Genomic DNA, 24,444 nt, shown 5'->3' on the forward strand with positions numbered 1-24,444 from the left:
CCGACATTGAGAGCCTTCGAAACAATGAAAGTTCGTTTGTTTTTACGTGAAAAAATGGCACATGGAAATATCACTTTTATCCGTCTTTTTCGACGTGATTCCACATGGTCCGCTCTGAATGCATACTATGAGGGGTTTTCGTTGATCAATCTTAACAATTTCGATCCGTTATTCCTGTTGTATGCATGATTTTCCAAAACTGATAAATGTGGTATGTAGCTTACATAATGTAATCAATAAGTCATAATTTTCAATTTTGCGACTTAGTCCCCTCTGACTTAACACCGACCATATCACGAACTAAAATGTTTATTTTTTTCTTTAATTTCATAAATAGTATTATAATGTCTACTATGTTTGGATTCTAGAGCAACTTCATGGAAGTTTGACTTTTGTCAGCAATTGTAATTACTTTTTTCACAATTAGGGTGCTGAAAACTTCAGTCGTCTAAAACTAAGACGCAAGCGGAAAACTTTTCGTCTCAATCTAAGTCATACGGAGTCAACTAAATTTATTTTTCAAGTTCATTTTACATGAAAAAAACTTGCAACCTTTTTTACCATGCACTGTCAAATGTTTATCCGTCAAAGGAACAAAAGATTCAGTGACTCCAGGGTACGTATATGGAAAGGTAGTCTGGACTGACTAGTGCATCAATAGTAGTGAGCCTGTGACGTGTTAGCTGTGCAAGTATTATGGAGCGGTATAATAAATTTGTCTAAATAAGTTTATATCTATTGCATTTTAGCTTAATATATACATTCATTGCAGCGTAAAAATAATCTATTTAGATTCAAGACCTATTCAAAACATAGGAGAAATTGTGATTCGGTAATTCGGATTTTAGCTTCCTGAAGCTCTCTGTAGCTCTTCGATATCTCCTGCCGCAGTGCTTGTATTAGGACATCAGAACCGGCCGAATCGCTAGGTTTCTCATTAGAGATGTTGAAGATGCTGCTCCCGATTTCCTTTGACGGAATATCCCTCTCGGGATAGTCTTGTTTAGTCTCATTAGAAAGCTGGGCCGATTCCGCGGATTTCACGGATGCTTTCACTGGATTCAACTCTTGCTTGATGTCAATCAAAGCCTTTCAGCGAGCCATCCAGTTTTGATTTCCCAAGGCATGAGAATCGTTGGCCTTTCTGACAGTAGGAACACTGTTTTGTGTATTAATTGTATAATCTGGATTTGTTTAAATTTACCTGTTGGTATCAGTTTTCGACGATATTGTTCTTCCAAGCCATCGATATGCACGAAACAATCAAGACTGGAGTGAAGTTTAGGTCCTGTCCGAAGAATCAAAACCGTTTCATCCGAATGATCACATCCCTCGGGAATCGATGAAATGATAATTTGTGGGATATATTTTCATAATTCGAGTTGGACTCAAGCCCGGGTATCAATGACCGAACACTAACGCATCCGGGTGCCACACATCGAGCTCTAGAGTTGTCTGAAAATGGAAATATTTTATATATATTCCTTCGCAGTCGAGCCGCCGTGTAAGACTAGTTTCGAAAAGCAACACAGAAACAACACATCCAGGGTACTAATTCCGGAAAGCCTTTCACGTTAATGGTTAACTAACTACTCTATTGTTGAAGAATTTTTTAAAAAATGTAGTAAAACACGTAATATTCGCAACAAAAAAAACACTTGTTTTGAATTGCTTTGCGGTCGCCACTTTTCGTCAAAGCTAAGATGTCATAGTTGAGAGTGTATAAGTGAATCGTGTCCTACACACTTCGAGTCCAGGTTACCTTGCCATAAACGTACCCTGCTGTGACTCTGACTTTGTTCGTTTACGTTTTTGGTCGACGTAACGAGAAGAAAAAATTGAATTGAAACTAAGTTTAGAACATTTCAAAAATACTGAAATTTCAGTTTCTGTTGCAATGTCGGGCCTTTTATGATTTTGAACGCTAGCATTGATTTGGGAAAAAAAACTAGTTCACTAGTTCAGTAACAACACTTTTCCTATGTAGTGGACTGTAATAAGAAAAGTAACATACATAAACAAAATCTGTCACAAATTTAAAAAAGACGGATGGGTAATGTCGGGAACATAACCGGAGTGACGTAGGACTATACAAAGGGGACAGCTTGTGTTAAATATATATTTTAAATATATTGTTTTATTTTCTTCTCCTACGTGAATACCTACCTATCTACCTGAAAAATGGATTAGTTTACTGTTTACTCTTTATGAATATGTTGATGGTTCTGAAAAGAACCTTTGGTGTTGTGTTTTTGTTATCACTCGATATTCCCATCTTGTTCGGTTAAACCTTCCTGTTTAGCTATTGCGTTGGCCACTCGCCACAGCTTTCACAGTTGGAAAATTTCTTCCCATCCGACTTGTGACATATTGTTCAGTGAATTACATTTAATGCGACGTGCCGGAGAAACACTTTGCCACTCACTGAAACTAATTGTTGCCTTGATGAGCGCCGAACCGAAGCTGCTCTGTTCTTGATGCGAGTTTTCTGATTGTCGTGAGCAGCTTTGCAAGTCAACTCGAGCACTCCGACGGCTGAAACTCTATAATCGCTGTTAGGTATACTGGTGCTTCGGCACCAATCCGTTCGGCCTAGTTACCCTTGCGGAGCAATCAGTGAATGCGACCAACAGGGAACTGGTGACCTGCACGGTTCGAGGGAGACTTTGCCTTTCCCTTAACTTGTCCTCCTTTGTTACGTCCACGATGCCGATGCCGTACAACCACACGGGTTTACGGTTTGAAAGAAAATAAGATATTTTTTTGGGGTCCGCGTGTTTTATACTCTAGCGGTACACACTCACAGGATAGAGACAAATCGGCGGACTCAGCCAGAGGGGCGAGTCCAACGAGACGAACGAATGAGCGTTAAAAGGGAGCGATGGCAAAAAAATACATTCATTACGATTTGTTCGCTCGTTCGATTCACATGCAGGCTAAAAAGGGTCCTTTTCAGGATCACAAAATTATCTTCAATCTAAAGAGTTTATTGTTTTGTTATCACTCGATATCCCCATCTTGTTCGGCTAAACCTTCCTGTTTAGCGATTTGTTGCCACTCGCCACAGCTTTCACAGTTGGAAAATTTCTTCCCATCCAGCTTTGTGACATGTTGTACAGTAAATTACATTCAATGCGACGTGCCGAAGCGCCACTCAGTGTCGCATTGGAGGCGATTGAACATTTGCGATGACAGTGGTACAGTGTCGACTTTCAATGTGGGGTCATAATTTGGATCTCTATGTTTACAAAAATGTCCAAATAAATAAATCGCATTACATGTCCGTCCAATTAGCTACTAATTGTCGAACTAATTGTGTATTACTGTACTTTCAATCTGGAAACAATTTAAGAATTGGTGAAAATTGAATAATCTGGAAAGTCCCCAACTATCAATAAGCTCAGAACAACTGCCAAATTCACATACTCATCAGATCCTGGCAAACAAATTATGAAAAAATCAATTTGTGTTTTATTATTATTTTGGATAATGTTTTAGAAAGCATTGAACTGTATTTCCTAAACTCTTTTTTGGAAGGTTTAATGGCCCTGAAAAGCGCCTTGTTTTATGGAATGGTTCAAATTTCGAAAACTTTGTACTCGTGGTTTTGAAAAAAACCATTTCGAACGCCCTCGATGCCGCCTTGTTCTGGATTTGCCACCAAAGCAATTTGTATAAAGAACAAACTTTTTTCTTCTCGCCACTCGCTGCAACTGCCTGTTGTCTTGATGTCCACCGAACCGAATGTGTTCTGTTCCGAATGCGGGTTTTCTTATCGCCGCGAGCAGCTTTGCCAGCTTACTCGATCACTTCGGCGGCCGAAACTATATAGCGCCGGCCAGGTGGCCTGGTGTACTGGTACTAACGCGCTCGGCCTAGCTACCCTTGCGAGGAACTCCAGATCAACACGGTTCGAGCGGGATTTTGCCTTTTCCTTCACTTTTCCTCCTTTACCATGTCCAGACATGGCTGCTTGGGTTGGTTTGTTGATGTGTTGTGATGCGAACCGATGTGGTGTACGGTTTGGATGAGAATGATCGTTACGGCAGCGGAGCGGGGATTTTTAAGCTGACTGGCTGGCTCGAGAATTACGCATGTGTGAGACTGCGACCAATGTTTCGTTCATTGTTTTCTTTTTCCTTTCCAATCGTGCTTCATTCTATTTCGCTGCTGCTCTGATTGCCCGTTTTGGTCGGTACGATTTGAGGAGCACAAAATGGACCAATCAAAAATGGGCACATAGTGCATTTTGACAATGCTTGATATTTCACAATTATTCAATTATTTATCTCAAGAAAAATGAAATGTTATTCGTTATGATAGATGCGTAGATATATTTCCTATCAATGGATGCAAAAACCTTTGCGATCTATTGAGAAATGCTCGAGTTATAAGCGTTCCAAATCTTGCATTTTTTCCTACTTGTTCAGTGCCTAGATTTCCATTTCACCCCCTATATCTTCCGGTTAGACGTAGTCCTACGTCAAAATCTTCCCATCTTTCATTTTCCATCTCGGTGATAGAGTTTGTGAGAGAAGAGCGAAGCACATGTGAATAGATCAATTCTCGGGTAACTTTTGAAAAGGTCCTAAGTAACAAAAGTAAACAAATCGAGTTAATGGATGCATACTATTAGTGCTCAATCATTGAATGCAATGCGAAAACAACCGTTCAAGTATCTATCCTTCTCACCTTTTTAATACCGATACAAAATCTGGCCAATGTACAGATTCGAATTTTAAGCACTCGACTATTACTTCGGACGCCACTTTCCTCTGACGCTCGATACGTCCGAAGTAACAAAGCAATCAAAACAACACGAAGTCGCACTTCGGACATTTTGAGTTTTTGTTATTTTCGGGTGTTGATATCGTTTTTAGTGCAATTCAACGAGTTATAACAATAATGATTTTGAAACAATTCGCGGAACAATGTTCCGATCTTCAACTTCGTTTTTCTCGAGTTGATGTGAATGTTACATAGGACCTTTTCAAAAATTACGCGAGAATTCAGTTATCAGACTGTATGGCGCTTCACTGACACGAATCTTATGGCGGGTTTAGATTAGGGAGATCTATAGCTATAGATGGATTTATTCACGTGAAAATAGGTGTAAACGGGTGAGAATAATTATGATACACTTATTCGAGGTATATATAACTTGAATAAATTCAGCATATGTAAACGTTTGTGAATTTCTCACTGGTGAGAAATCACTAAAGTTGGATGCAGTTCTACTTCAGGTGAATAAATTCACCGAAGATATGAATATATTCATTATAGAAGTTCACGCTAGTGTAAACGGTTGATGCGATTTCTATAAATCTCATCATATTTCTTCACATGAATATATCCCTAGTCTAAACCCACCCTTAGAATACATTAGAATGAAAAAAACAATTCAGTACTAAAGTAAAATGTATGAACGATATGTTCCGATGAACAATTGCAGATATAAATATATATAGAAGGTGCATTTGCATATTAAGTAAAATTTTGATTATACGCGAGCGTAACATGAGCAAATTTATAACACATGCGAATTTTGGTATTGACAAGTTCTTCCGCATAGTAACTCGATGTTGACTATTCCTATATATTTTCCTTTGTTGATCGTATTGTTTTCACATATTCACGTTAGAGAGCCTTAACCCTTCTCTACGTTGGCCGAGACATTTTGATTGAATGTAATACTTTTCCGTTTACTGTTTTTGAAAGCATAGGCAGTCGTGGCAGTGTTCCGAGCTCTGCAATACAATTTTCTCACCCAATGTTGAAGTTGCTAAAACTAACATCATAGACCCATTAAACGTAAAAATAATAATTGTATTGATATCAACACAATTTTATTCTATTGATTTTCATGACATGAAACGCTATGATAGAAAAATACCGCCTCCACAAAATCAGGTATACGGTCGGCTCAAAAGGGCCATCAGGAGTTTGATTTGGGGTAAGCGACGGTAATAACAGACTGATTTCCAGCAAAAAAGTGGCGGACATCTGCCAGGTCTTCTCGGCAGAGGTGGCCGGCATTTTAGAGGCAACCACAATCCCGTCCTCTAAGCCGCTGCTGGTCGTCGACGATTCGGCAAGTGCCATTGATGCCATCGGTGCGGCTAGGTCCAAACACCCTTCTATACAGGCCGTCAGGAAGTACCTGTTGCTCGACACTGTGCTCATGTGGGTTCCCGGACACAGCGGCATCGCAGGGAATGAAGCGGCCGATCGATTTGCCGGTATCGGTCACACCAGACCGTTTTTTACTCGGGATGTGCCGCTTGACGACACGAAGTTGTGGATCTCCAATTCTTTCCGCTCCTTTTGGTCTAAAAGGTGGCTGGCAGAGAGAGGGCTGTTCCTCAGAAAGGTAAAGGGTTCGATTGCAGGGTTCGAGGACGTAAAAAGGATGCGAGAACGACGCATCCTGTCTAGACTGAGGGCCGGTCATTGCTTGGTTTCACACGACTTCAAAGGAGGACCTTTCCGACTACTCTGCGATCACTGCCCCAAATCCACAACTCTGTCGAACATTTCTTGTGTGGTTGCCCAAAATACGACGATCTGAAATCTTTATGGAATCAGCGGGAGAAAGAAAGCAAGCAGCAATTGGAGAAAAACTAGTATTTTTTATTCAATTTATTTAAAAATGTTTTAATGCGTTCTTCTTTCGTCGTCATTTTAAGGTCCAGTCTACGTAGTCATTTTACGTTAATGTTTTATGTACATTTTATGTAAGTTGTTGTACATTGCGGCAATATTTACTGCCGTCTCTACAGAGGCGAACCAGCCCAGGAGGCTGAAAGCCTCTCAAATAAAGAATAAAAAAAATGAAACGCTATGACTTAGGAATAACATTTTATTGAGTGGTTTTTATAGCTGTTTCGATGATGTTGTCTGGCATCAGTGTCGAAAAAATAACGATGCTTTCACCAATACAAACAAAACCATTGCAGAAAATTGAAAAATGAAAATTTAATAAAAATTTAATCATTTTCTTCAAACTGTTTCGCAAAATTATTCATTTTCGAGCGAGGGGTGAGGGAGGGAGATGAAAGAAACGAGCGCCATTGTGGCAGCCATTTGTGGCTAGCTTCCACCTTCACCTTAAAGGCTGATTTAGACGATGCCAATCAGCGCTCTAGTTGAAGTATCCAGTGAACAGAGAACAGACACTCTGTTCAAGTTACTTGTACCTGTATCGAACAAGTAATTGGCCTCGAACTTGAACAGAGTGTCTGTTCTCTATTCACTGGATACTTCAACTAGAGCGCTGACTGGCATCGTCTAAATCAACCTTAAGTATGGATAATAGTTACATGCAATACGTGCGAATACTTTGGAACTTGTAGTTTGTCTCAGAATACACTAACTTCGGAATAACGATCCTTTGAATAATAGTTTCATTTTAAACTGAATTAAATGTATTTATATATTTCGATCAACTTTATTTGCCTAACCGTCAATTCTAACGCTCACTTGGATCATTCACATATTTAATCGGAATGCCACTCCGTCCCTGTTCAATAATAGCTGGGGAATCGCGACCCAAATTCTGTTCCAAACCTTGCCATGTTCTGTTTTGGAATACATCTCCGGAGCTAACCTGAACAACTTCATTTTTGCTGCGCACTTGTACATCTTTGCAACCATTTTCTCCATTAATTTCTTCAGCTTCTTTGCGCGTGACGCTTCTGACTTTCCCAGTCACTAGACTCACGTCATGTGAATCGAGATCACCAGGCTCATCATCGCATACCCTATGTAGACGCCCGGAAGGCAAAATTTCGCTGAAGTTGACGCTATACTCCGAAGGGTACTGCCCATTCCAGGCGGGATTGAGTGCTAGTTCACACTCGAAAACCGTAACCAATGGTTTGAAGAAATCTCTGGAATTGAAAATGTTATTTTCTGGACATCCTACAAGAACAAAACAATCGACATCCATGAAATTAGCCAACTTGGCAGGATTGATCTTCCCAACCGAGATGATGTAGGTGCGAACGCCGCGAGCTTTAGCCAGCTGTTGAATACGGTTCACGACGTCGAGGTAGCCGTCAGCGGTGAGTGTCGCCACGACTATTCCCAGCGAAGAGGCATCCTTGCATTTTTCTATGTAGTAAAATCGACGACGGAGCCATTTCGAATCTAGCGGTGTTGCGATCTCCAACTCATTTGAATCCGAGTCGAACCGATACCACTGTTTTGCAGTCATGCTGTTCGACGTGTTGAAGAAACTCTGGTTGTCCCATCCAACGTAAATGCAGAAAGTATCGTCAAATTTGTCCACATCCATCAGCTCCCAGCAGAGGATACTGGTCCGTTTTCCAAATCCAGCCAACCGGCCAATATTCACGTTCGTAAAGGTGCCCTTCAACCGGCATTCAATCTCATCTACGCAGTGCGCAAAGCTTACGTCGTAAAAGAGTGCAAGTTTTTGCTCAGGTTCTAGAATTTTACTCTGGATTTCATTCACCAGCTGATTGACGTTCAAATGCGCTTGAAGAAAAACGTATAAGATTGGAAGGCGTACCGATCGGCTCAGACAGGCATGACCGAAGTGGATAACTCCATCGGCCTCAATGTGGGAAGCCGCTACTTCATCCACACAACAGCTACCGTACGAAGTATCTCCGAGGATAAATATGCCCACAGAAGGGATTTCATTCGCCAGCTGTTCAAACACCGTGGTGCTAAAAGGCAGAAGTATGTCCGGGAACTGGAGACATACCTAAAATGTGAGGGAATAGGTCAATAACTCACAGTTGCTAACATATCAATCAGGGAACCTTCTGTAGGTCGTTATCTTTGACCCATTCTACGCATCGCCTCTTTTGTTTGTCATCCCAGAACAACGAAAGGCTTATTTCATCGACATGCGGCCAATCCGACTCCAAGTTGACGCTCTGCTCAATGACTGCCGCATCGTTGGAACTAAACGCTGATGTCATAATTGAATCGAAAATTTTTATATTGCCATGAATCTCTTGCAAAAAGAACAACGTATTTCCATCCAATCTCGTGTGTTTATTTACATTTCGTTACCGAAAAGAATTTTCTAGGTATTGACAGTAGGTCACGTTAAAAGCAAGATGGATCTATGGTACTAGGTGAGGCCGTTTCGTCACTAACTTGGTTAGGGGAGCGGTATATGAAAACAGTACGGAAGAAAGCAGAAGGGGAATTATTTGCTTGTAGCGTGAAAGAGACAGACTGATCAGGAGCGAGCTTCGGCACTAGCGTATTGTGTTTTGTTTACAAACAAAACACAGTAGACTTCCAAGATGGCTGAAGAGTGGTTTTAGCAAGTTGGCCCACCTTAGGATATACTTCTAGGCGCCTTGGTTAAAAGTACGTAGAAGAAGAAGGTAGTCTGCTCCCTGCTTTGTTCAAGTAGTGGTAGGCAAAGAAAAAAGCAAAAAATAGTAATAAATCGTCGATTGAATCCATATAAATTCGAAATTTTTGACGTAGAACTACGTCTTTCAGGAAGGGTGCCAAATCAGAAAACAGGTCACGTTTTCATGGAATAAAGTTAACGTTAATAACTATTTTCATTTTGAACGAATATTCATGATTTGCATACCAATCGTATCGGAAATCCTCTAAGATTTGTTTGATATGCTATACATTACAATTCGCTAATCTCTAAACGGTTCAAATTTATGAAAACTGGGAGAACTTCCTTTTTTCTATACATTTGTTCTGCCGATTAGTGTGCTAACCCTACCTGTATTTCGAATGCTTAAAACATTTCTTGAGATGGTTATCTAAACGCCCTAACTGTCAAGTTTTGACGTGGGACTACGTCTAACCGGAATATATGGAGGGTAAAATGAAAACCTAAACACAGAACATGCAGGAAAAAATGAAAGATTTCGAATGCTTATAGCTCGAACATTTCGTACTGGATAGGAGAGATGTTTGCATCACTTGATAGGGAATATTTCTACGCATCTATCGCAACTAACAAAATGTTGTTTTTCATTAGATAAACAATTGAATAACTGTAAAATATTAGGCGTTATCTAAACGCCCTAACTGCATCGTTTTGATTGGCCCGATTTACGGTTTCCCTAACACAGCCATCAAAACCAAGCAGCCTTGGGGAAATCGGCATTGCAAATACATGAAAGTAGGGGGACTTTTGTTCTCATCGAAAAATGTTCCCTAACACAGACTTTAAAACCAAGCAGCGAAATCGGCATTGCAAACACACGAAAGAGCCTTGAGGCGAGTGAACTGGAAAGTTTAAACCCTCTTAAAGCCAAAAAGAAGAAAAAGAACACACGAAAGTAGGGGGAGCTTTTGTTCCCACCGAAATGTGTTCCCTAATAGAGATTTCTAAACCAAGGTGCCTGGAGAAATCGGTATTTCAAATTCATGCAAGTCGGGGGTATTTTTGTTCCGACTGGAATGTGTTTCCCTAACACAGACTTCAAATCCATGAAGCGTGGGGAAATCGGCATTGCGAATTCATACAAATCGGGGGTATTTTTGTTCCGATTGAAATGTGTTTCCCTAACACAGACTTCAAAACCGAGGTTTCTGGGGAAATCGGCTCTGCAAATAAATGCAAACTGCGAGTACTTTTGTCCTCGCTTGCCTTTGTGCAGAGTGGAATGTCTGTCCTAACATGATCTTCTAAACTTAGGAACCTGGGAAAATCGTGCAGCCACTAGAAGCGAATGAACTTCCCAGTTTCAAGCAAATTCGAGATTCGAGAAGTATGTACACTTTTGGGATGTAAACTTCAGAGGGAAATGTAAAATAAAATAATCGTTTGATATTTTTTTTTGTCTTTATTGGAAAGATTTTCAGCCTTAGGCCGATTACACATTATCCGGTTTCTGCCGGACCGGTTTCAAAAAACGCCGCTGGGTTTGGACGGAAAACCGGATAACAATGTGAAAGAGACCTCGCGCTACACAAAACCGTACATCTCTCACATACAAATACACTACACAAAACTGTACATCTCTCACATAGACATGCATGCATTTATTTATATAGTGGATTGACAGGTACACATTGCTGCAAATATTCCGGCTACATGCAGCTGTTTGCAGACCGAAAATTTTAAAACCACAGCTGCTGCGGCAACCACGAGCGTTTTCATATTGTGTGGCACATCAGGAGCATGGTCAAAGTAAGAGCAGCCCTCACGGCATTAGCGCATCCTGGATCATAACGGTGTTCTTGCAGCACCTATCGTAAATACTTTCGCCCCACTTTAGAATAACTAAATTTAGTCCAGTTGCGGTGTAGTCATTCATACGCTCAGTTATTTTGTTTTTAAACATACACAAATAGCATGATTTTTTCACACGTTCTGTTGCCACATATTGGTTCAACAGTCTCAGAAACAAGTGTACAATTTTAAGACCGAAAAAATAATAACATTCCGTAAGAAGCTAGCGGCACTATTTATTTATATGTGTAATGTGTTCATTTCCTGTGATTGTCTTGGAATTTGTCTACGAGATAATATATGCCCTTCCATTCATTCTAGAGTGTTTTTTATTTCACCATTACAGTAGAAATCTGTACGATTGAAATAACATCATGATTCCTTCCTAAGAATAACATAATGATTCATTCAAATGCTATCCCATTGCTGCATCCGAAGATCCTCGTCCAGAAACGGGCTCAGCATATGCCGCAATTCGTCGAGCACCTACTCCTGGGGCAGCGGTAGCTTCTCGAGCGCATAGCAAATCAACGCACAGCTATTTATACGTGGATCTTGGGCAAAGAATGCCTGACTCAGATATTTTAATTTGAGATTTGGGTGATTTTGTTATGACAGAACCGATGCTTCGGTGTCGGGCATCTCGATCACCGATCACAGATCGGACATTTTGGGCTAGAGTTCCTCAAGCCGAGCCTCGACCACCTCGTCGTCGATCGCGACCCAAATCAGGTCAAACTGTCTGAAATACCCAATAAGAATATTAGGAGAGCTATTTTTGATGTGCTCAAATAAACAAAGACTGACCTCCTCATAAAATCTCGATAAAGTCGCTCAAAATATGCCCTTTGAAGAACCAGTTGGAGATTTGTTTGACATCATCGAACTTGTTCAGTAGCGAATCTGTGAACAATACAAAAACGGAAGATAATTTAAGAACTCGTAGTTGCTGTGAGCTAAACATAAACAGAAGTTAATTTAATAGCTCGATTAATTTGTCAGAAGACACTACACACCGTTGAACACAATCCATGGCAAAACACTCCATGACGACCTCGTGTGCCTGTGATCATTGCTTCGCTTTGAGCAGAAACTTTCATCACCGAAATTTTTCACTGCAGCTGAATAAAGAAGCGAAATAAAAAATTCAGTGTCCATACCACTTGCAAATTCTGTTTGATTTCAAAATCAACAAACAAACGTCAAATGGCACACACATACTAATATATGGGGCGAAAAATTGCCTGAATTGTACTAATACTAACAGACATGAAAACAACTGTCAATTCGCGTGGAGGTTCGTGCTCCGCTTTTGGGAATTGATAGTGATAATTGATTTTCGGGTGCAGTTAACACATATTTAAAAATAAAAATTATGAATGAAAATTAACATTTTCTTATAAAATATGTTCTTAATGCTAAATGCAATGCAATTGCACGTTCTTTTGCAAGTGATGAAAACCCCCTGAACAAGAATTGTGTTTCATAATAATTTCATATTACAATGATGAGTTTTAGTGACAATATCAAGAAAATTATACAAAAATGGTTAAGTAAGAATCAGTATTAGGAGTTTTAAGTGATCACATAATATAAAGTAAAAATTTTCATTAAAAGTTTGAACAATTTAACTGTCTTAAGGTCTGATATTCTCATAGAGAATGATTTACTTTCCCAAACCGGTGTCTGTACCAGACGTCGACACAATACTACTGTCATCGCGTATAATGCTTGTCCGGTCACCGGACATTGCAGTCGCAGTGGACGGCTGCATCACGGCGCCGTGAAGAGGTTGGTACGGTCGAAATTTGCCATTTGGGATTCTAACCGGTCCGGCGAAAACCGGATAATGTGTAATCGCCCTTAGGCTGGTTCATCAAACGTTTGATAATTCTTCCGTACATATATTTTGTTCTAGTCATCATACCAAACGTAAAAGGTCCGTCATTAAATTTACTTGTAACGAAGAACAATCAATCACAATAAATGAATTGACTTTACACGGCATTTGTTCATTTTTTTCACTCACAGAGCAAATATATTGAACTCAATTGAATTTGGAAACTGTTTCATTCAATCAAGAATTTAATCAATACAAACGAATGATTGCTAAGCTAAGGTAGTTCCACGTGAACCTTGCGGTTATATCATAGATATAACCCACTCATTTTTGATTGAACCGATTGGCCCGGTTTCCCCAACACAGACTTCAAAATTGATGTGCCTAAGGGAATCCGCTTAGCAAATACATGCAAGTCGGGGGTATTTTTTGGTGTTGAGTACTTTTGCACTCGCTTGTCGTTGTGCAGACCGGAATATGTTTCCCTAAAACATACTTTTAAACTGAGAAGTCTGGGAAAATTTTCATTTCAGATAATAGAGGCGAATGAACAGATCAAACGTAAAAGGACTTTCATCAAATTTATTTGTAATGAAGAATATAATGTATTTAAAAAAAATTCGATACTTTCTAAAATAATATTCGAAGTGGTAAACAAGTGAATTGCATAATATAATTGCGTAGTTTTACGTTGAAACTCCTTACAATTTTATGAAATGATTAAATAGCAGTCTACTTAATCATTTCAAAATTTGAAACAGTAAAATTATCGCACCTGTATAAAAATAATGCATAAACCGATGAGCGAATGTGAGGAGAGGTTATGATGTTTCAACATAGTGTCGTTCCCGCAAATTGGTAATATGATGAAAGATTATGTCCCACACTGTTGTTTTTTTTTCTCTTTCACTAAAGCATCGTTCGAATATTCATGCGCAAATTGGCAGTAGGAAACATCGGAAGGGTTTCCGGTAGCAGCTTCACCAGATTCTTTGGTAATGATAGATAGATTGTGCACCCGTCCCCGAATGGTTAGCGTCTTACATTATCATGCCGAATGTTCGGGTTCGATTCCCGTTCTGGGCGGGGGATTCGTCAGCGAAATTTCCTTCGACTTGCACTGTGGTCACGCGTATTCTAGAGTTTTCCCCTCGGAATACATTCAAGACGTGTTATTTGGCATAAGAAATCTCAACTAAGTATTAATAAATGCGCTAGTTAATGCATACGTTGAGATGGCAAAAGTTCCACAGGGCCATTCAAGAAGAAGAAGAAGATATGCTACGAATAGTAGCGGAACGATTTGGAAGATCCAAGGAGCGAATGTATGGGATAGCTGGAAACATCTTCGATTAGTTTATCTCATCAAAAATTGTGTAAAACTTCTTCTTTGTCGTAGCACATCTCGATACAGAGGGCTCCCTCTCTTTGTATCGCATGAATGATATCCATTAGGCATGAATGATATCCGCTCGTTGTGTTATGCTAGCTCACTCACATCTGTGTTTTCATTCTATTCAATTTTTGGTTTCCGCCCTTGTGGAAAGAAACTTTATTCCATACTTCCTCCACCCGACAAGAAAACAACCCTCTCCCGCTCGACGCTCTGCGGCAACCATGCTGCTTCGTTGACCACCAAACGAGAAGTGGTGTGGCTTCAAATCGCGGATAGCTTATTTAAACCAAATATGTTGAAAACGGGCAGAAACGAATGCACCAGTTGCTTGTTATTGACAGCTCTGTTCGAGAATGCACACAAATCGGCAGAACAAATGTATGGGAAAATGAGAATGCTTCCAGTTTTCAGTAATTTAAACTGTTTAGGCATTAGTGGATTGTATATCAAACGAATCTTAGAGAATTTCCGATTCCATAGGTGTACAAAGTATCAGAATTTGTTTGCTGTGAAAATAGTTATTAACGTTAAATTTATTTCACAAAAACATGACCTGTTTTCTGATTTAAGCACCCTTCCTGAACGAATTGAGGATTTTTTATTACTAACTTTTTTGTGTGTCTAATACCATGGACAGACATACAACTGTACTAGCGCTGTACGTGTACAGCGTTGTACAGGTACCACGATAGCATGACACACATACTTTGGTTGTACATTGTACCGCATGTCAGACTGACAATCAGAAGTTTGAATTTATTGCATTGTATTTTTACCAATATTTCAATGAAAAAGGTTTTTATTTAGCGTCTAAACTATCGAACACAACAAATATGTTTCCAATCTAAGTTATTAACTCAAGAGAAAGTCAATGAAAAGAATGTATACCAAATGTTTTGATTCGTTTTGTTCATGCTACCCACCACTAACCGTCTATGGCGCTGCGCACAGTACAACTGTAGCCATGTACAGCGGTAAAATAGGTCGGTACAGGTACAGCGATTGTACCGAGTTGCTTGCATGGTTCTAGCGCTGTACATGGTGACAGACATACAATTTTCGAAGTACAACGCAAGTACAGCTGTATGTCTGTCACCATGTACAGCGCTAGAACCATGCAAGCAACTCGGTACAATCGCTGTACCTGTACCGACCTGTTTTACCGCTGTACATGGCTACAGTTGTACTGTGCGCAGCGCCATAGACGGTTAGTGGTGGGTAGCATGAACAAGCAGAATCAAATCACTTGATAAACGTTCTTTTCATTGACTTTCTTTTAAGTTAATAACTCAGATTGGAAACTTTTTTGTTGTGTTTGATAGTTTAGACACTAAATAAAAACCTTTTAATTGAAACATGTGGTGGAAATTGGAAAAATATCTGATTATCAGTTTGACATACGGTACAATGTACAACCAAAGTATGTCTGTCATGGTACGATGGTACCTGTACAACGCTGTACACGTACAACGCAAGTACAGCTGTATGTCTGTCCCTGGTACACTGAGAGAAATAATTAGTAAATATAACGAATTTTTTGGTAAATACTACCAATCTATAGTCATTTTCGACCGTACTAATAAACACATATGTCAAGCAGAACCATGATTCGGAAGCCCAATATCGGCTACATTTTCTCGCCGAAAATGCACGTATCAGAATTATATCCTTATTATACCTCCGTATTGCCTTATGGGAACAATGAAAATGGTTAATACGCGCTTTTCTCACCAGTTTTCAGATATGACAATATCCAAGCTTACTAATGTTATCGAGTAAAATATACTAATCTCTGGTAGGGATGCGGGTTTGTTGACAATATGTACAAAAAATTTGTACATTCTACTAATTTTGCATTACCAAATGTATTTAGTAGTTTTCGACCGAGGATTTTTCTAAGGGTATAACAAATTCACTCTCTGTGTGTTTACACAGACGATTTTGCTTACCTTCTTTTCTACATACTTTGGTGGTGAGTCATTTATATTTGTTTTCGTCAAGTATTGTTATTATCGCTGTTTGAAAAATGCATTTTTCGGCAATATACTTGGTATTTTACCTAATTTTCCAATATCAGGAGATCGCGTGTGGGTTGGTGACGCTCTTCCATAATGGTTTACAAAACGCTAATTGTTAATCCCTTTTCAGCAAGAAATCCAATCCCGATAAACCCGAATGTGTGCCTGTGCAAAGATTCGTTGCTGCATACACGAGTTTCCTGAAACAGATACCGTGGCACATTTTTCCAGTGAATACGTTCTGTACAGATGAACTTTGTGTGTATGATTATGATAAAGCGAGTTACTGGTTCCACAACGCGACCTCCGATGAACTATGCAAGGCTCAAAATTTTAACCATAACAGGTTGAATGTAGTCCAAACTTTGCACGATCAGATGGAATTAATTTGGGGTGGAGCTCACTGCCAGAATTGTGTCGACCATAAGAACGAAACGGATAACTTTTTCACGCTTGTTCAAGCGTTGGACGAATGCATAATGTTCAATTCAGCCCAGCCTTGTGAACCTTGCGCGGAGAACTATACCCATGTACAGGATTACTACAAAGAGATCACGACTGTGAGCAAAGGTGAAATTTGTTTCGACATCGAAGACCGGATGAACCATACCCGATACAGCTGGAGCGCTGTGTATAAGTGCTGCAAGGATAAGCAGCACTCGACGAAGGCGTTCATAGGTTTTGCCACGGCGATTTGTTCCCTGCCAGTGATCTTTTACACGATGATGTATTTCATAACAATGCGCAAGGAATCTCGGGCGCAAGCGGCTATGGCTCCGTTGATGGACGACCAACCCGATGAAGAAGATGTGGCCGGAGATCCGCAACCAGGTTGTAGCAGCGATGGGTTAGTCTCTGAGCCGGATCTATTTCACGATGACGTTTCAATAGCGAACAATTTGGATCAAACGGGAGTGAAGGAAGGGCAGTTTATAGCGCTCGATCGGGATCAGCTAGTGGACACGGAAATGAACATAACGGAAGAGCATCCAGCAGATGGAGATGATGTTAGTATGTTGCAGATAAGGGTGGATAATTTACTCAACTAACTTGGAAGTTGGAACGCGAGTGCAAAAAATGTGCTTGAATCATAATGGACTGAATGAATTTGTGTTAAAGATGCTTTTGTGCCCTATATTTTTTGCCAAAAATAAAATTTAATATAAGCAAGAATAAAATCCTTAATTGGTCGGAAAATTATATTTCATGACAGCCGCAATGTTTATCTTAACTTCACTCATCCTGCTCGAATTGCCACAACTTAACATCGCCGTCGTCACTCGTGGTCACCAGCAGCCCGGGAACCGCTGGATTCCACTCGACCGTGTTTACATCCTGCGAGTGCGCATGTTTCGAAGCGACCATTTCGAAGATTAGCTCTTGTGGCTTAGAATCGTTCGTTTCTTTAAATATTCGAATCATATCGTCCCCACAGGCGGTTGCTAGTAGACCACTCTGCTTGCACCAACTAATGTCGTAAACGCTCCGACTGTGGTATCCGGAGAGCGTGCAAACGCATTTCCAAACAGGAACCTTATCCGGGCAGTTTACTCCGAATTCATTTCCCGGTTTGTACTCCTGCCATATCTTCACCGTTTGATCGTCGCTGCAGGAAGCCAACCGTGTACCGGTGCTGTCGAAGGAAATGCTCCAAACCGTTGACTCGTGCGAGATCAGCGTGTCAAAATCGCTCCAATCACTGTCCGCCAAATCTTCCTTATACAATTTGATAGTGTTGTCATAACTGGCCGAGGCCAGTATATCCTCGTGGGGATGCCATTCGACTTTCTTCACGTCCTGTGAGTGACTGTTCAGAACGGCCGCACATTCGTACTCGTCCTCTTGGGCCACTTCCCACACCCAGACTGACTTATCCCGACTGCATGTCGCCAGTGTAGATCCAGATGTGGACCACGCAACGCTCTTGACTTCGTTTTCGTGACCCTCCAGAGTGGCATTGCACTCAAACTCTCCTAAAACCGGAAAAGCGTTCGTAAATTTACGAATCGACATCGCCTCACGGAACTGTTTCATACCTGACTTTTTATCCCAAATTGCTACCGTAGCATCGAAACTGGCCGAAGCCAAATACTGCCCACAGGGAGACCACGCAACATCACGAATCGTTCTGCTGTGACCATCCGAGAGAACCGTTTTCGCAACCCACCGTTTGTTGCTATCCTCGGCCCACACACGAATAGTTTTGTCCTCACCACAGGTCGCCAGGGTGTTTCCCTTGGGGTGCCAACCAGCGCCCCAAACGCGGCCCCTGTGACCAGCTAGACACTGCACCAGAATCAATTTACCCATTTCGTTCGATCGGAGCTGAAGTGTCCAAAATTTTTTGATGTTTTTGTTGCGTTGACGTTTTACTACAACACCACTCACCAGGGATGCCAATTGATTTTTTTATATCTTCTCCAGATATAAAAGACTCCACATTTAGGCCCTCATGGCCGAATGATGTCACCATTATCGTAAAGGTGGAATTACACTATTTTCAAAACTTTTAAATATTTAACGTGTGTGCGTGTATGTACTAATTTATACTACACGATTCGTTCAACGTTTCACTCGAATGTTGGACTCAAACATTTGATTCGATGAATCGACAAATGTTGTGACGAATGTGCTGCTACATGGTGAAGTGAATGTTCGATTCAATGCAATCGGTCCAAACAATGGGCGAGTGTTTGGATCGAATGTTTATTGTTTTTATTTACCATCAAAAACGTTTGGAAACTGGATGACGATGCGAGTATTGAAATTGCTGCCGTAGCAATTGTAGTGATATTGGGCTGTAAATTAAAAATGCTTGAAATCAACATTATTAAACTGCAATATTTTGCCGAATATTTTGAATTTCATGAATCAATTCTATAGTTCCTCCATCTACAACTTGTAAACAAACCAATCTGTCAAAGATAGAATTAGAATTGTGTAGCGGTGTATCAAATGTCATCAAGTGTCGAATCAACGAATGACAAAAATCCTTTGGCTCCTGCCACTCGCGTTGGAAGGTAATCCACAACGAACGGATTCCAACGCGAATGTTCGACGCTCGACATTGCAGGTTCGTAGCTCGTCAGACGACTACACGATGCGTCGAATCATCGAGCGTCCAGCTTTCGGGGGTGCTCGTCGGGGCTCTGGCAACCAAATCCCAACCAATGCAAATTTAGCGTAGGTAGCATAAAATTGCTTGTAGCTCGCGCTAAGGAGGCTCACGTATTGTTCACTCTTTGGGGTCATATATGTTAATATTTGATTACGTTGGATAGTTTCCTTTGGCAAGCGAAGTTTGGATACCCATCCGGAAGCTTTCTTGTCGATTTGCAATTAAAATCACTGCTACTGGATCGCGCGGAGCACTTCATTTCGAATTTCAGGTTATGATTTTTATTCTCATGAGTTTCTATGCTGGCTACAGAAAGGCGGCCATCTTAGCAAACCCTTGGTGTTCGTAGCATCGTGTAGCACCGGCATGAGGCCAATAAAAAAAATAAGGCAAGCGGAAAAAAGTTTAAGCAAACAAGAACTAAATATTTTCTTGTCGTGTTTAATGTCAAGTATATTCGATCAGCACCATCAGCATGGGAGGTGGCTCTCCACATACCACGTAGATAAAAAAGCACGATTTTAGACACCCCCTCCCTCTCCATAGACAACCGCGGACATTTTATATACCCTTCCTTTTGTTGTCCACTTGTACATTCCTCCTTTTTTGAAAAATTCAAGAGAAAATTTGAATTGCGCTCAACTTCCGTTTCAAGTTTGTTTTTATTTTCTAATCTATGTTTTTTTATTGATTGAAATATTAGGTTTTCACTCAATTCTCCGATTTTTATCTCGGAATGTTATTTGTATTCCTCTTTAGTTCCTACCAAATTTCATTTACGTTGTCCTAATGTTTTCCCGTTTAAATACATATCAAATTTTTTGGTATTATAAACCAACGAACGTTAGCTGATTGAGATGTTTGAATTAAAAGAAAAATCATACAGTGAAATCAAAGGTTAACAAAGGGTTAAAAAAGTTGTTAGTTCACACTAATCAATTTATAAAAATGTGTTGTGTTTTGTAGCTCTGATTTGATCATCACCCGTATTGTCGCTCAAACTCATAGACGTTAATAAGCCCACAATTTTCAGTAGTTCAAAAGTTATGAATTTTTGAAAAAAGTCATTCTTGGGATAAAGTGAAAAAAAAATTTTGGACCCTTCTAAAATGGAAATGGGCACCCTAAAAAAACTAAAAAAATACGGATCTAATGTTTTGCGATAAAGAACAAAATTACCACTTTTGACGAAAATCTGAGAACTACTGTATCGGTTCGTTCACAAAAATCGACTGCTCTTATTTCATGTGCTCAGTATCTCATTTGAGGCGATCGTGACCTGTTATTGGAAATATCTACAAACACAACACAAACAAAAAACACAATGTGAAGAACAAGTTAAAACAGGAAAATCGTTGAAAATCTAACAAATAACCATTAAAAAAGAATGCAAAATACATGATCTAGTGAAATGAATTCAACTTTCGTAAACCTTGCTGAATAATACATACAAAAAGAATATTTAGAAGAACATTTTGAAGATTTACTGCCGGACAACATTCATTCAAGCTGTTCTAGTGCATTACCCAAGTAACCATAAGCATTAAGGTGAAGGTGGAAGCTAGCCATAAATGGCTGCCACAATGGCGCTCATTTCTTTCATCTCCCTCCCTCACCTCTCGCCCGAAAATCAATAATTTTGCGAAACAGTGTGAAGAAAATGATCGTTTTCGCACACTTCCCATCAAGTAATATCAACCAAACTCTAATCGATTACTCACAAGATATTAAATTTTCATCTGCTTTCGCACCGTATAGTGAAGAACGTCGGAAAACTCGAGCAAGTGCTCTGAAAGTTAAATTTTCGTTTTTCAATCTTCTGCAATGGTTTTGTTTGTATTGGTGGAAGCATCGTTATTTTTTCGACACTGATGCCAAACAACATCATCGAAACAGCTATAAAAACCACTCAATAAAATGTTATTCCGGAGTCATAGCGTCCCATGTCATGAAAATCAATAGAATAAAATTGTGTTGATATCAATACAATTATTATTTTTACGTTTAATGGGTCTATAATGTAAGTTTTAGCTACTTTAACATTGGGTAAGAAAATTGTATTGCAGAGCTCGGAACACTGCCACGGCTGCCTATGCTTTCAAAAACAGTAAACGGAAAAGTATTAAATTCAATCTAAATGCCTCGGCCAACGAAGAGAAGGGTTAAGGCTTTCCAACGTGAATATGTGAAAACAATACGATCAACGAAGGAAAATATTAAGGAATTATCAACATCGAGTTACTATGCGGAAGAACTTGTTAATACCAAAAGTGCCCCAATTCGCATGTGTTATATATTTGCTCATGTTACGCTCGCGTATAATCAGAATCATATGCAAATGCACCTTCTATATATATTTATATTTGCAATTGTTCATCGGAACATATCGTTCATACATTTTACTTTAGTATTGAATTGTTATTTGTTTTTTTTTTTCAAATGTATTCAAAGACTCGTGTCAATGAAGCGCCACACAGTCTGATAATTGAATTGATCTATTTACGTGTGCTTTGCTCTTCTCTCACAAACACTATTACCCCATTTTTACACGAGGGTTTACCTATACTACTACAATGGCTAGCTTCCACCTTCACCTTAACGTATAGCTCTATTATAGCACTAATTCAGCATCTCGAATACCAAATGGCAGTATATCTGCTTTTTTGATGCTTATAGGCCTCATATCAACATTATTAATGCATATAAACATTAATGAAAATAAGCATTAAAGAAAGCCCTATATGCGCATTTATTGCTACCATATAATGCTTACAAACATTAGGACAAAACATATGAAAATAGGCATTAATGGAAGCTTTAGATGCACATTTAATGCTACCATTTTTTCCAGACCCACACATACATGATCTTTTTGAGCGCGGTTATTGAAATAGGACTATTTTCCATTCATTTATATGTATCAACAGTGGTCCAGATAGCAAAGACACAACAGAGAAACATACATGTTGCAGAAGTACCTCGGTTCGAATCTCGTAAGGTAATTTTCATATAACAATTATTTCTCATTCCAAACAAGTGCACCGTAAATCTAAATAAATGATATATCCATATCATCCATAAAATGGCTGCAATAAATCTGTGTGGGCCCATTAAATATATGATTTTTTATTTTCATTTTCTGTAGAGTCCCGCTGACTTTTTCCTAGGAAAAAAACGAATCAAAAAACAACTGCTTAATAAAGGCTGCCATCACAAGTGACGTTTTCAGTTAGCCCTAAGTGAGTTTTATGAGTTTTATCATTTAAGGCTGTAACTGAAGCATTTAAAGAGCCCTATATTTCACCTTTTTAGCAGTATATCCACCCTATATTGGTCTATAGAGTGTAATAAGCATTTATTCAGTATTCTATATGTGGATACAGTGCTGATTTAAGACCATTTTCTAGTGTTTACTGGTTAGCTGGGCCAATATTATGAATCCAAAAGCAATAGAGCCAAATTATAATATAGATCAATGTCATTTCGAATTAAAACAAAGATTACAAGCAGCCAGAAAAATAGAACTAATCATCATCAGCAAAACTAACAACTACATATAATATTGAGGTATACTCGCGTTGAGATGATCACTTTCGTAGATAACCAACACGGGCTTTCGGATAGTATAGAGTAAACGACGTTACTCTGTTCAAGAACCAGCTTCGACTCTATTATCGCTTACCAACTATCTTACGAGCTAGCCTTATGCTATTACATAATTTCCTACCCGTGATATTTATTGTTTAATGTCTAATGTGTTTCTAGCGTTCTGTTTACGCCAAGCGCCGAGCCGGGTGTTTATGTTTATTGTTGTTAGTTTCTTGAAGGTCGCACAATAATTACAACACAGGCAGAAGCGTTTTGCTTTACCTGTGTTATGATGAAAGTTACTTATGAAGAAATTGAAAAGTGTCAGATACGGATGTTATACTTATGACAGACATACAGCTGTACTACCGTTGTACTTCGGAAATTGTATGTCTGTCACCATGTACAGCGCTAGAACCATGTAATACCAGGGACAGACATACAGCTGTACTTGCGTTGTACGTGTACAGCGTTGTACAGGTACCATCGTACCATGACAGACATACTTTGGTTGTACATTGTACCGTATGTCAAACTGACAATCAGATATTTTTCCAATTTCCACCACATATTTCAATGAAAAAGGTTTCTATTTAGTGTCTAAACTATCAAACACAACAAACAAGTTTCCAATCTGAGTTATTAACTTAAAAGAAAGTCAATGAAAAGAACGTTTATCAAGTGATTTGATTCTGCTTGTTCATGCTACCCACCACTAACCGTCTATGGCGCTGCGCACAGTACAACTGTAGCCATGTACAGTGGTAAAACAGGTCGCTACAGGTACAGCGATTGTACCGAGTTGCTTGCATGGTTCTAGCGCTGTACATGGTGACAGACATACAATTTTCGAAGTACAACGCTAGTACAGTTGTATGTCTGTCATAAGTATAAGCAACTCGGTACAATCGCTGTACCTGTACCGACCTATTTTTCCGCTGTACATGGCTACAGTTGTACTGTGCGCAGCGCCATAGACGGTTAGTGGTGAGTAGCATGAACAAAACGAATCAAAACATTTGGTATACATTCTTTTCATTGACTTTCTCTTGAGTTAATAACTCAGATTGGAAACATATTTGTTGTGTTCGATAGTTTAGACGCTATATAAAAACCCTTTTCATTGAAATATTGGTGAAAATACAATGCAATAAATTCAAACTTCTGATTGTCAGTCTGACATGCGGTACAATGTACAACCAAAGTATGTGTGTCATGCTATCGTGGTACCTGTACAACGCTGTACACGTACAGCACTAGTACAGTAGTATGTCTGTCCATGGTATTAGTGTG

The 24,444-nt window shown here is 39.5% G+C and overlaps 3 protein-coding genes and 1 long non-coding RNA gene across 4 annotated transcripts; 1 reads left to right on the forward strand and 3 right to left on the reverse strand.

Moving 5' to 3' along the window:
• Positions 1-7,240: 7,240 nt before the first annotated feature.
• LOC129775876 (2-(3-amino-3-carboxypropyl)histidine synthase subunit 2) lies at positions 7,241-9,076 on the reverse strand. Its single transcript, XM_055781053.1, has 2 exons — positions 8,790-9,076; positions 7,241-8,731 (listed from the first exon to the last, which is right to left on the reverse strand). Exons 1-2 carry the CDS (start codon positions 8,949-8,951, stop codon positions 7,469-7,471), a joined length of 1,425 nt encoding a protein of 474 aa, XP_055637028.1. The 5' UTR covers positions 8,952-9,076; the 3' UTR covers positions 7,241-7,468.
• Positions 9,077-11,599: 2,523 nt separating this feature from the next.
• Positions 11,600-12,315, reverse strand: LOC129763285 (uncharacterized). The gene is made up of 3 exons (XR_008740873.1): positions 12,208-12,315; positions 11,999-12,094; positions 11,600-11,933 (listed from the first exon to the last, which is right to left on the reverse strand). It is a non-coding gene; the product is annotated as an uncharacterized LOC129763285 (long non-coding RNA).
• A 4,071-nt stretch (positions 12,316-16,386) lies between these two features.
• On the forward strand, positions 16,387-17,623 carry LOC129772279 (uncharacterized). Its single transcript, XM_055776197.1, has 2 exons — positions 16,387-16,518; positions 16,576-17,623. The coding sequence occupies exons 1-2, from the start codon at positions 16,454-16,456 to the stop codon at positions 17,492-17,494; spliced, it is 984 nt and encodes a 327-aa protein (XP_055632172.1). The 5' UTR covers positions 16,387-16,453; the 3' UTR covers positions 17,495-17,623.
• On the reverse strand, positions 17,553-18,823 carry LOC129772263 (probable cytosolic iron-sulfur protein assembly protein Ciao1). The gene is made up of 2 exons (XM_055776196.1): positions 18,482-18,823; positions 17,553-18,418 (listed from the first exon to the last, which is right to left on the reverse strand). Exons 1-2 carry the CDS (start codon positions 18,753-18,755, stop codon positions 17,679-17,681), a joined length of 1,014 nt encoding a protein of 337 aa, XP_055632171.1. The 5' UTR covers positions 18,756-18,823; the 3' UTR covers positions 17,553-17,678.
• Positions 18,824-24,444: the final 5,621 nt, after the last annotated feature.

This window comes from Toxorhynchites rutilus, chromosome 1, assembly GCF_029784135.1.
Source record: "Toxorhynchites rutilus septentrionalis strain SRP chromosome 1, ASM2978413v1, whole genome shotgun sequence".
Taxonomy (NCBI): Eukaryota; Metazoa; Arthropoda; class Insecta; order Diptera; family Culicidae; genus Toxorhynchites; species Toxorhynchites rutilus.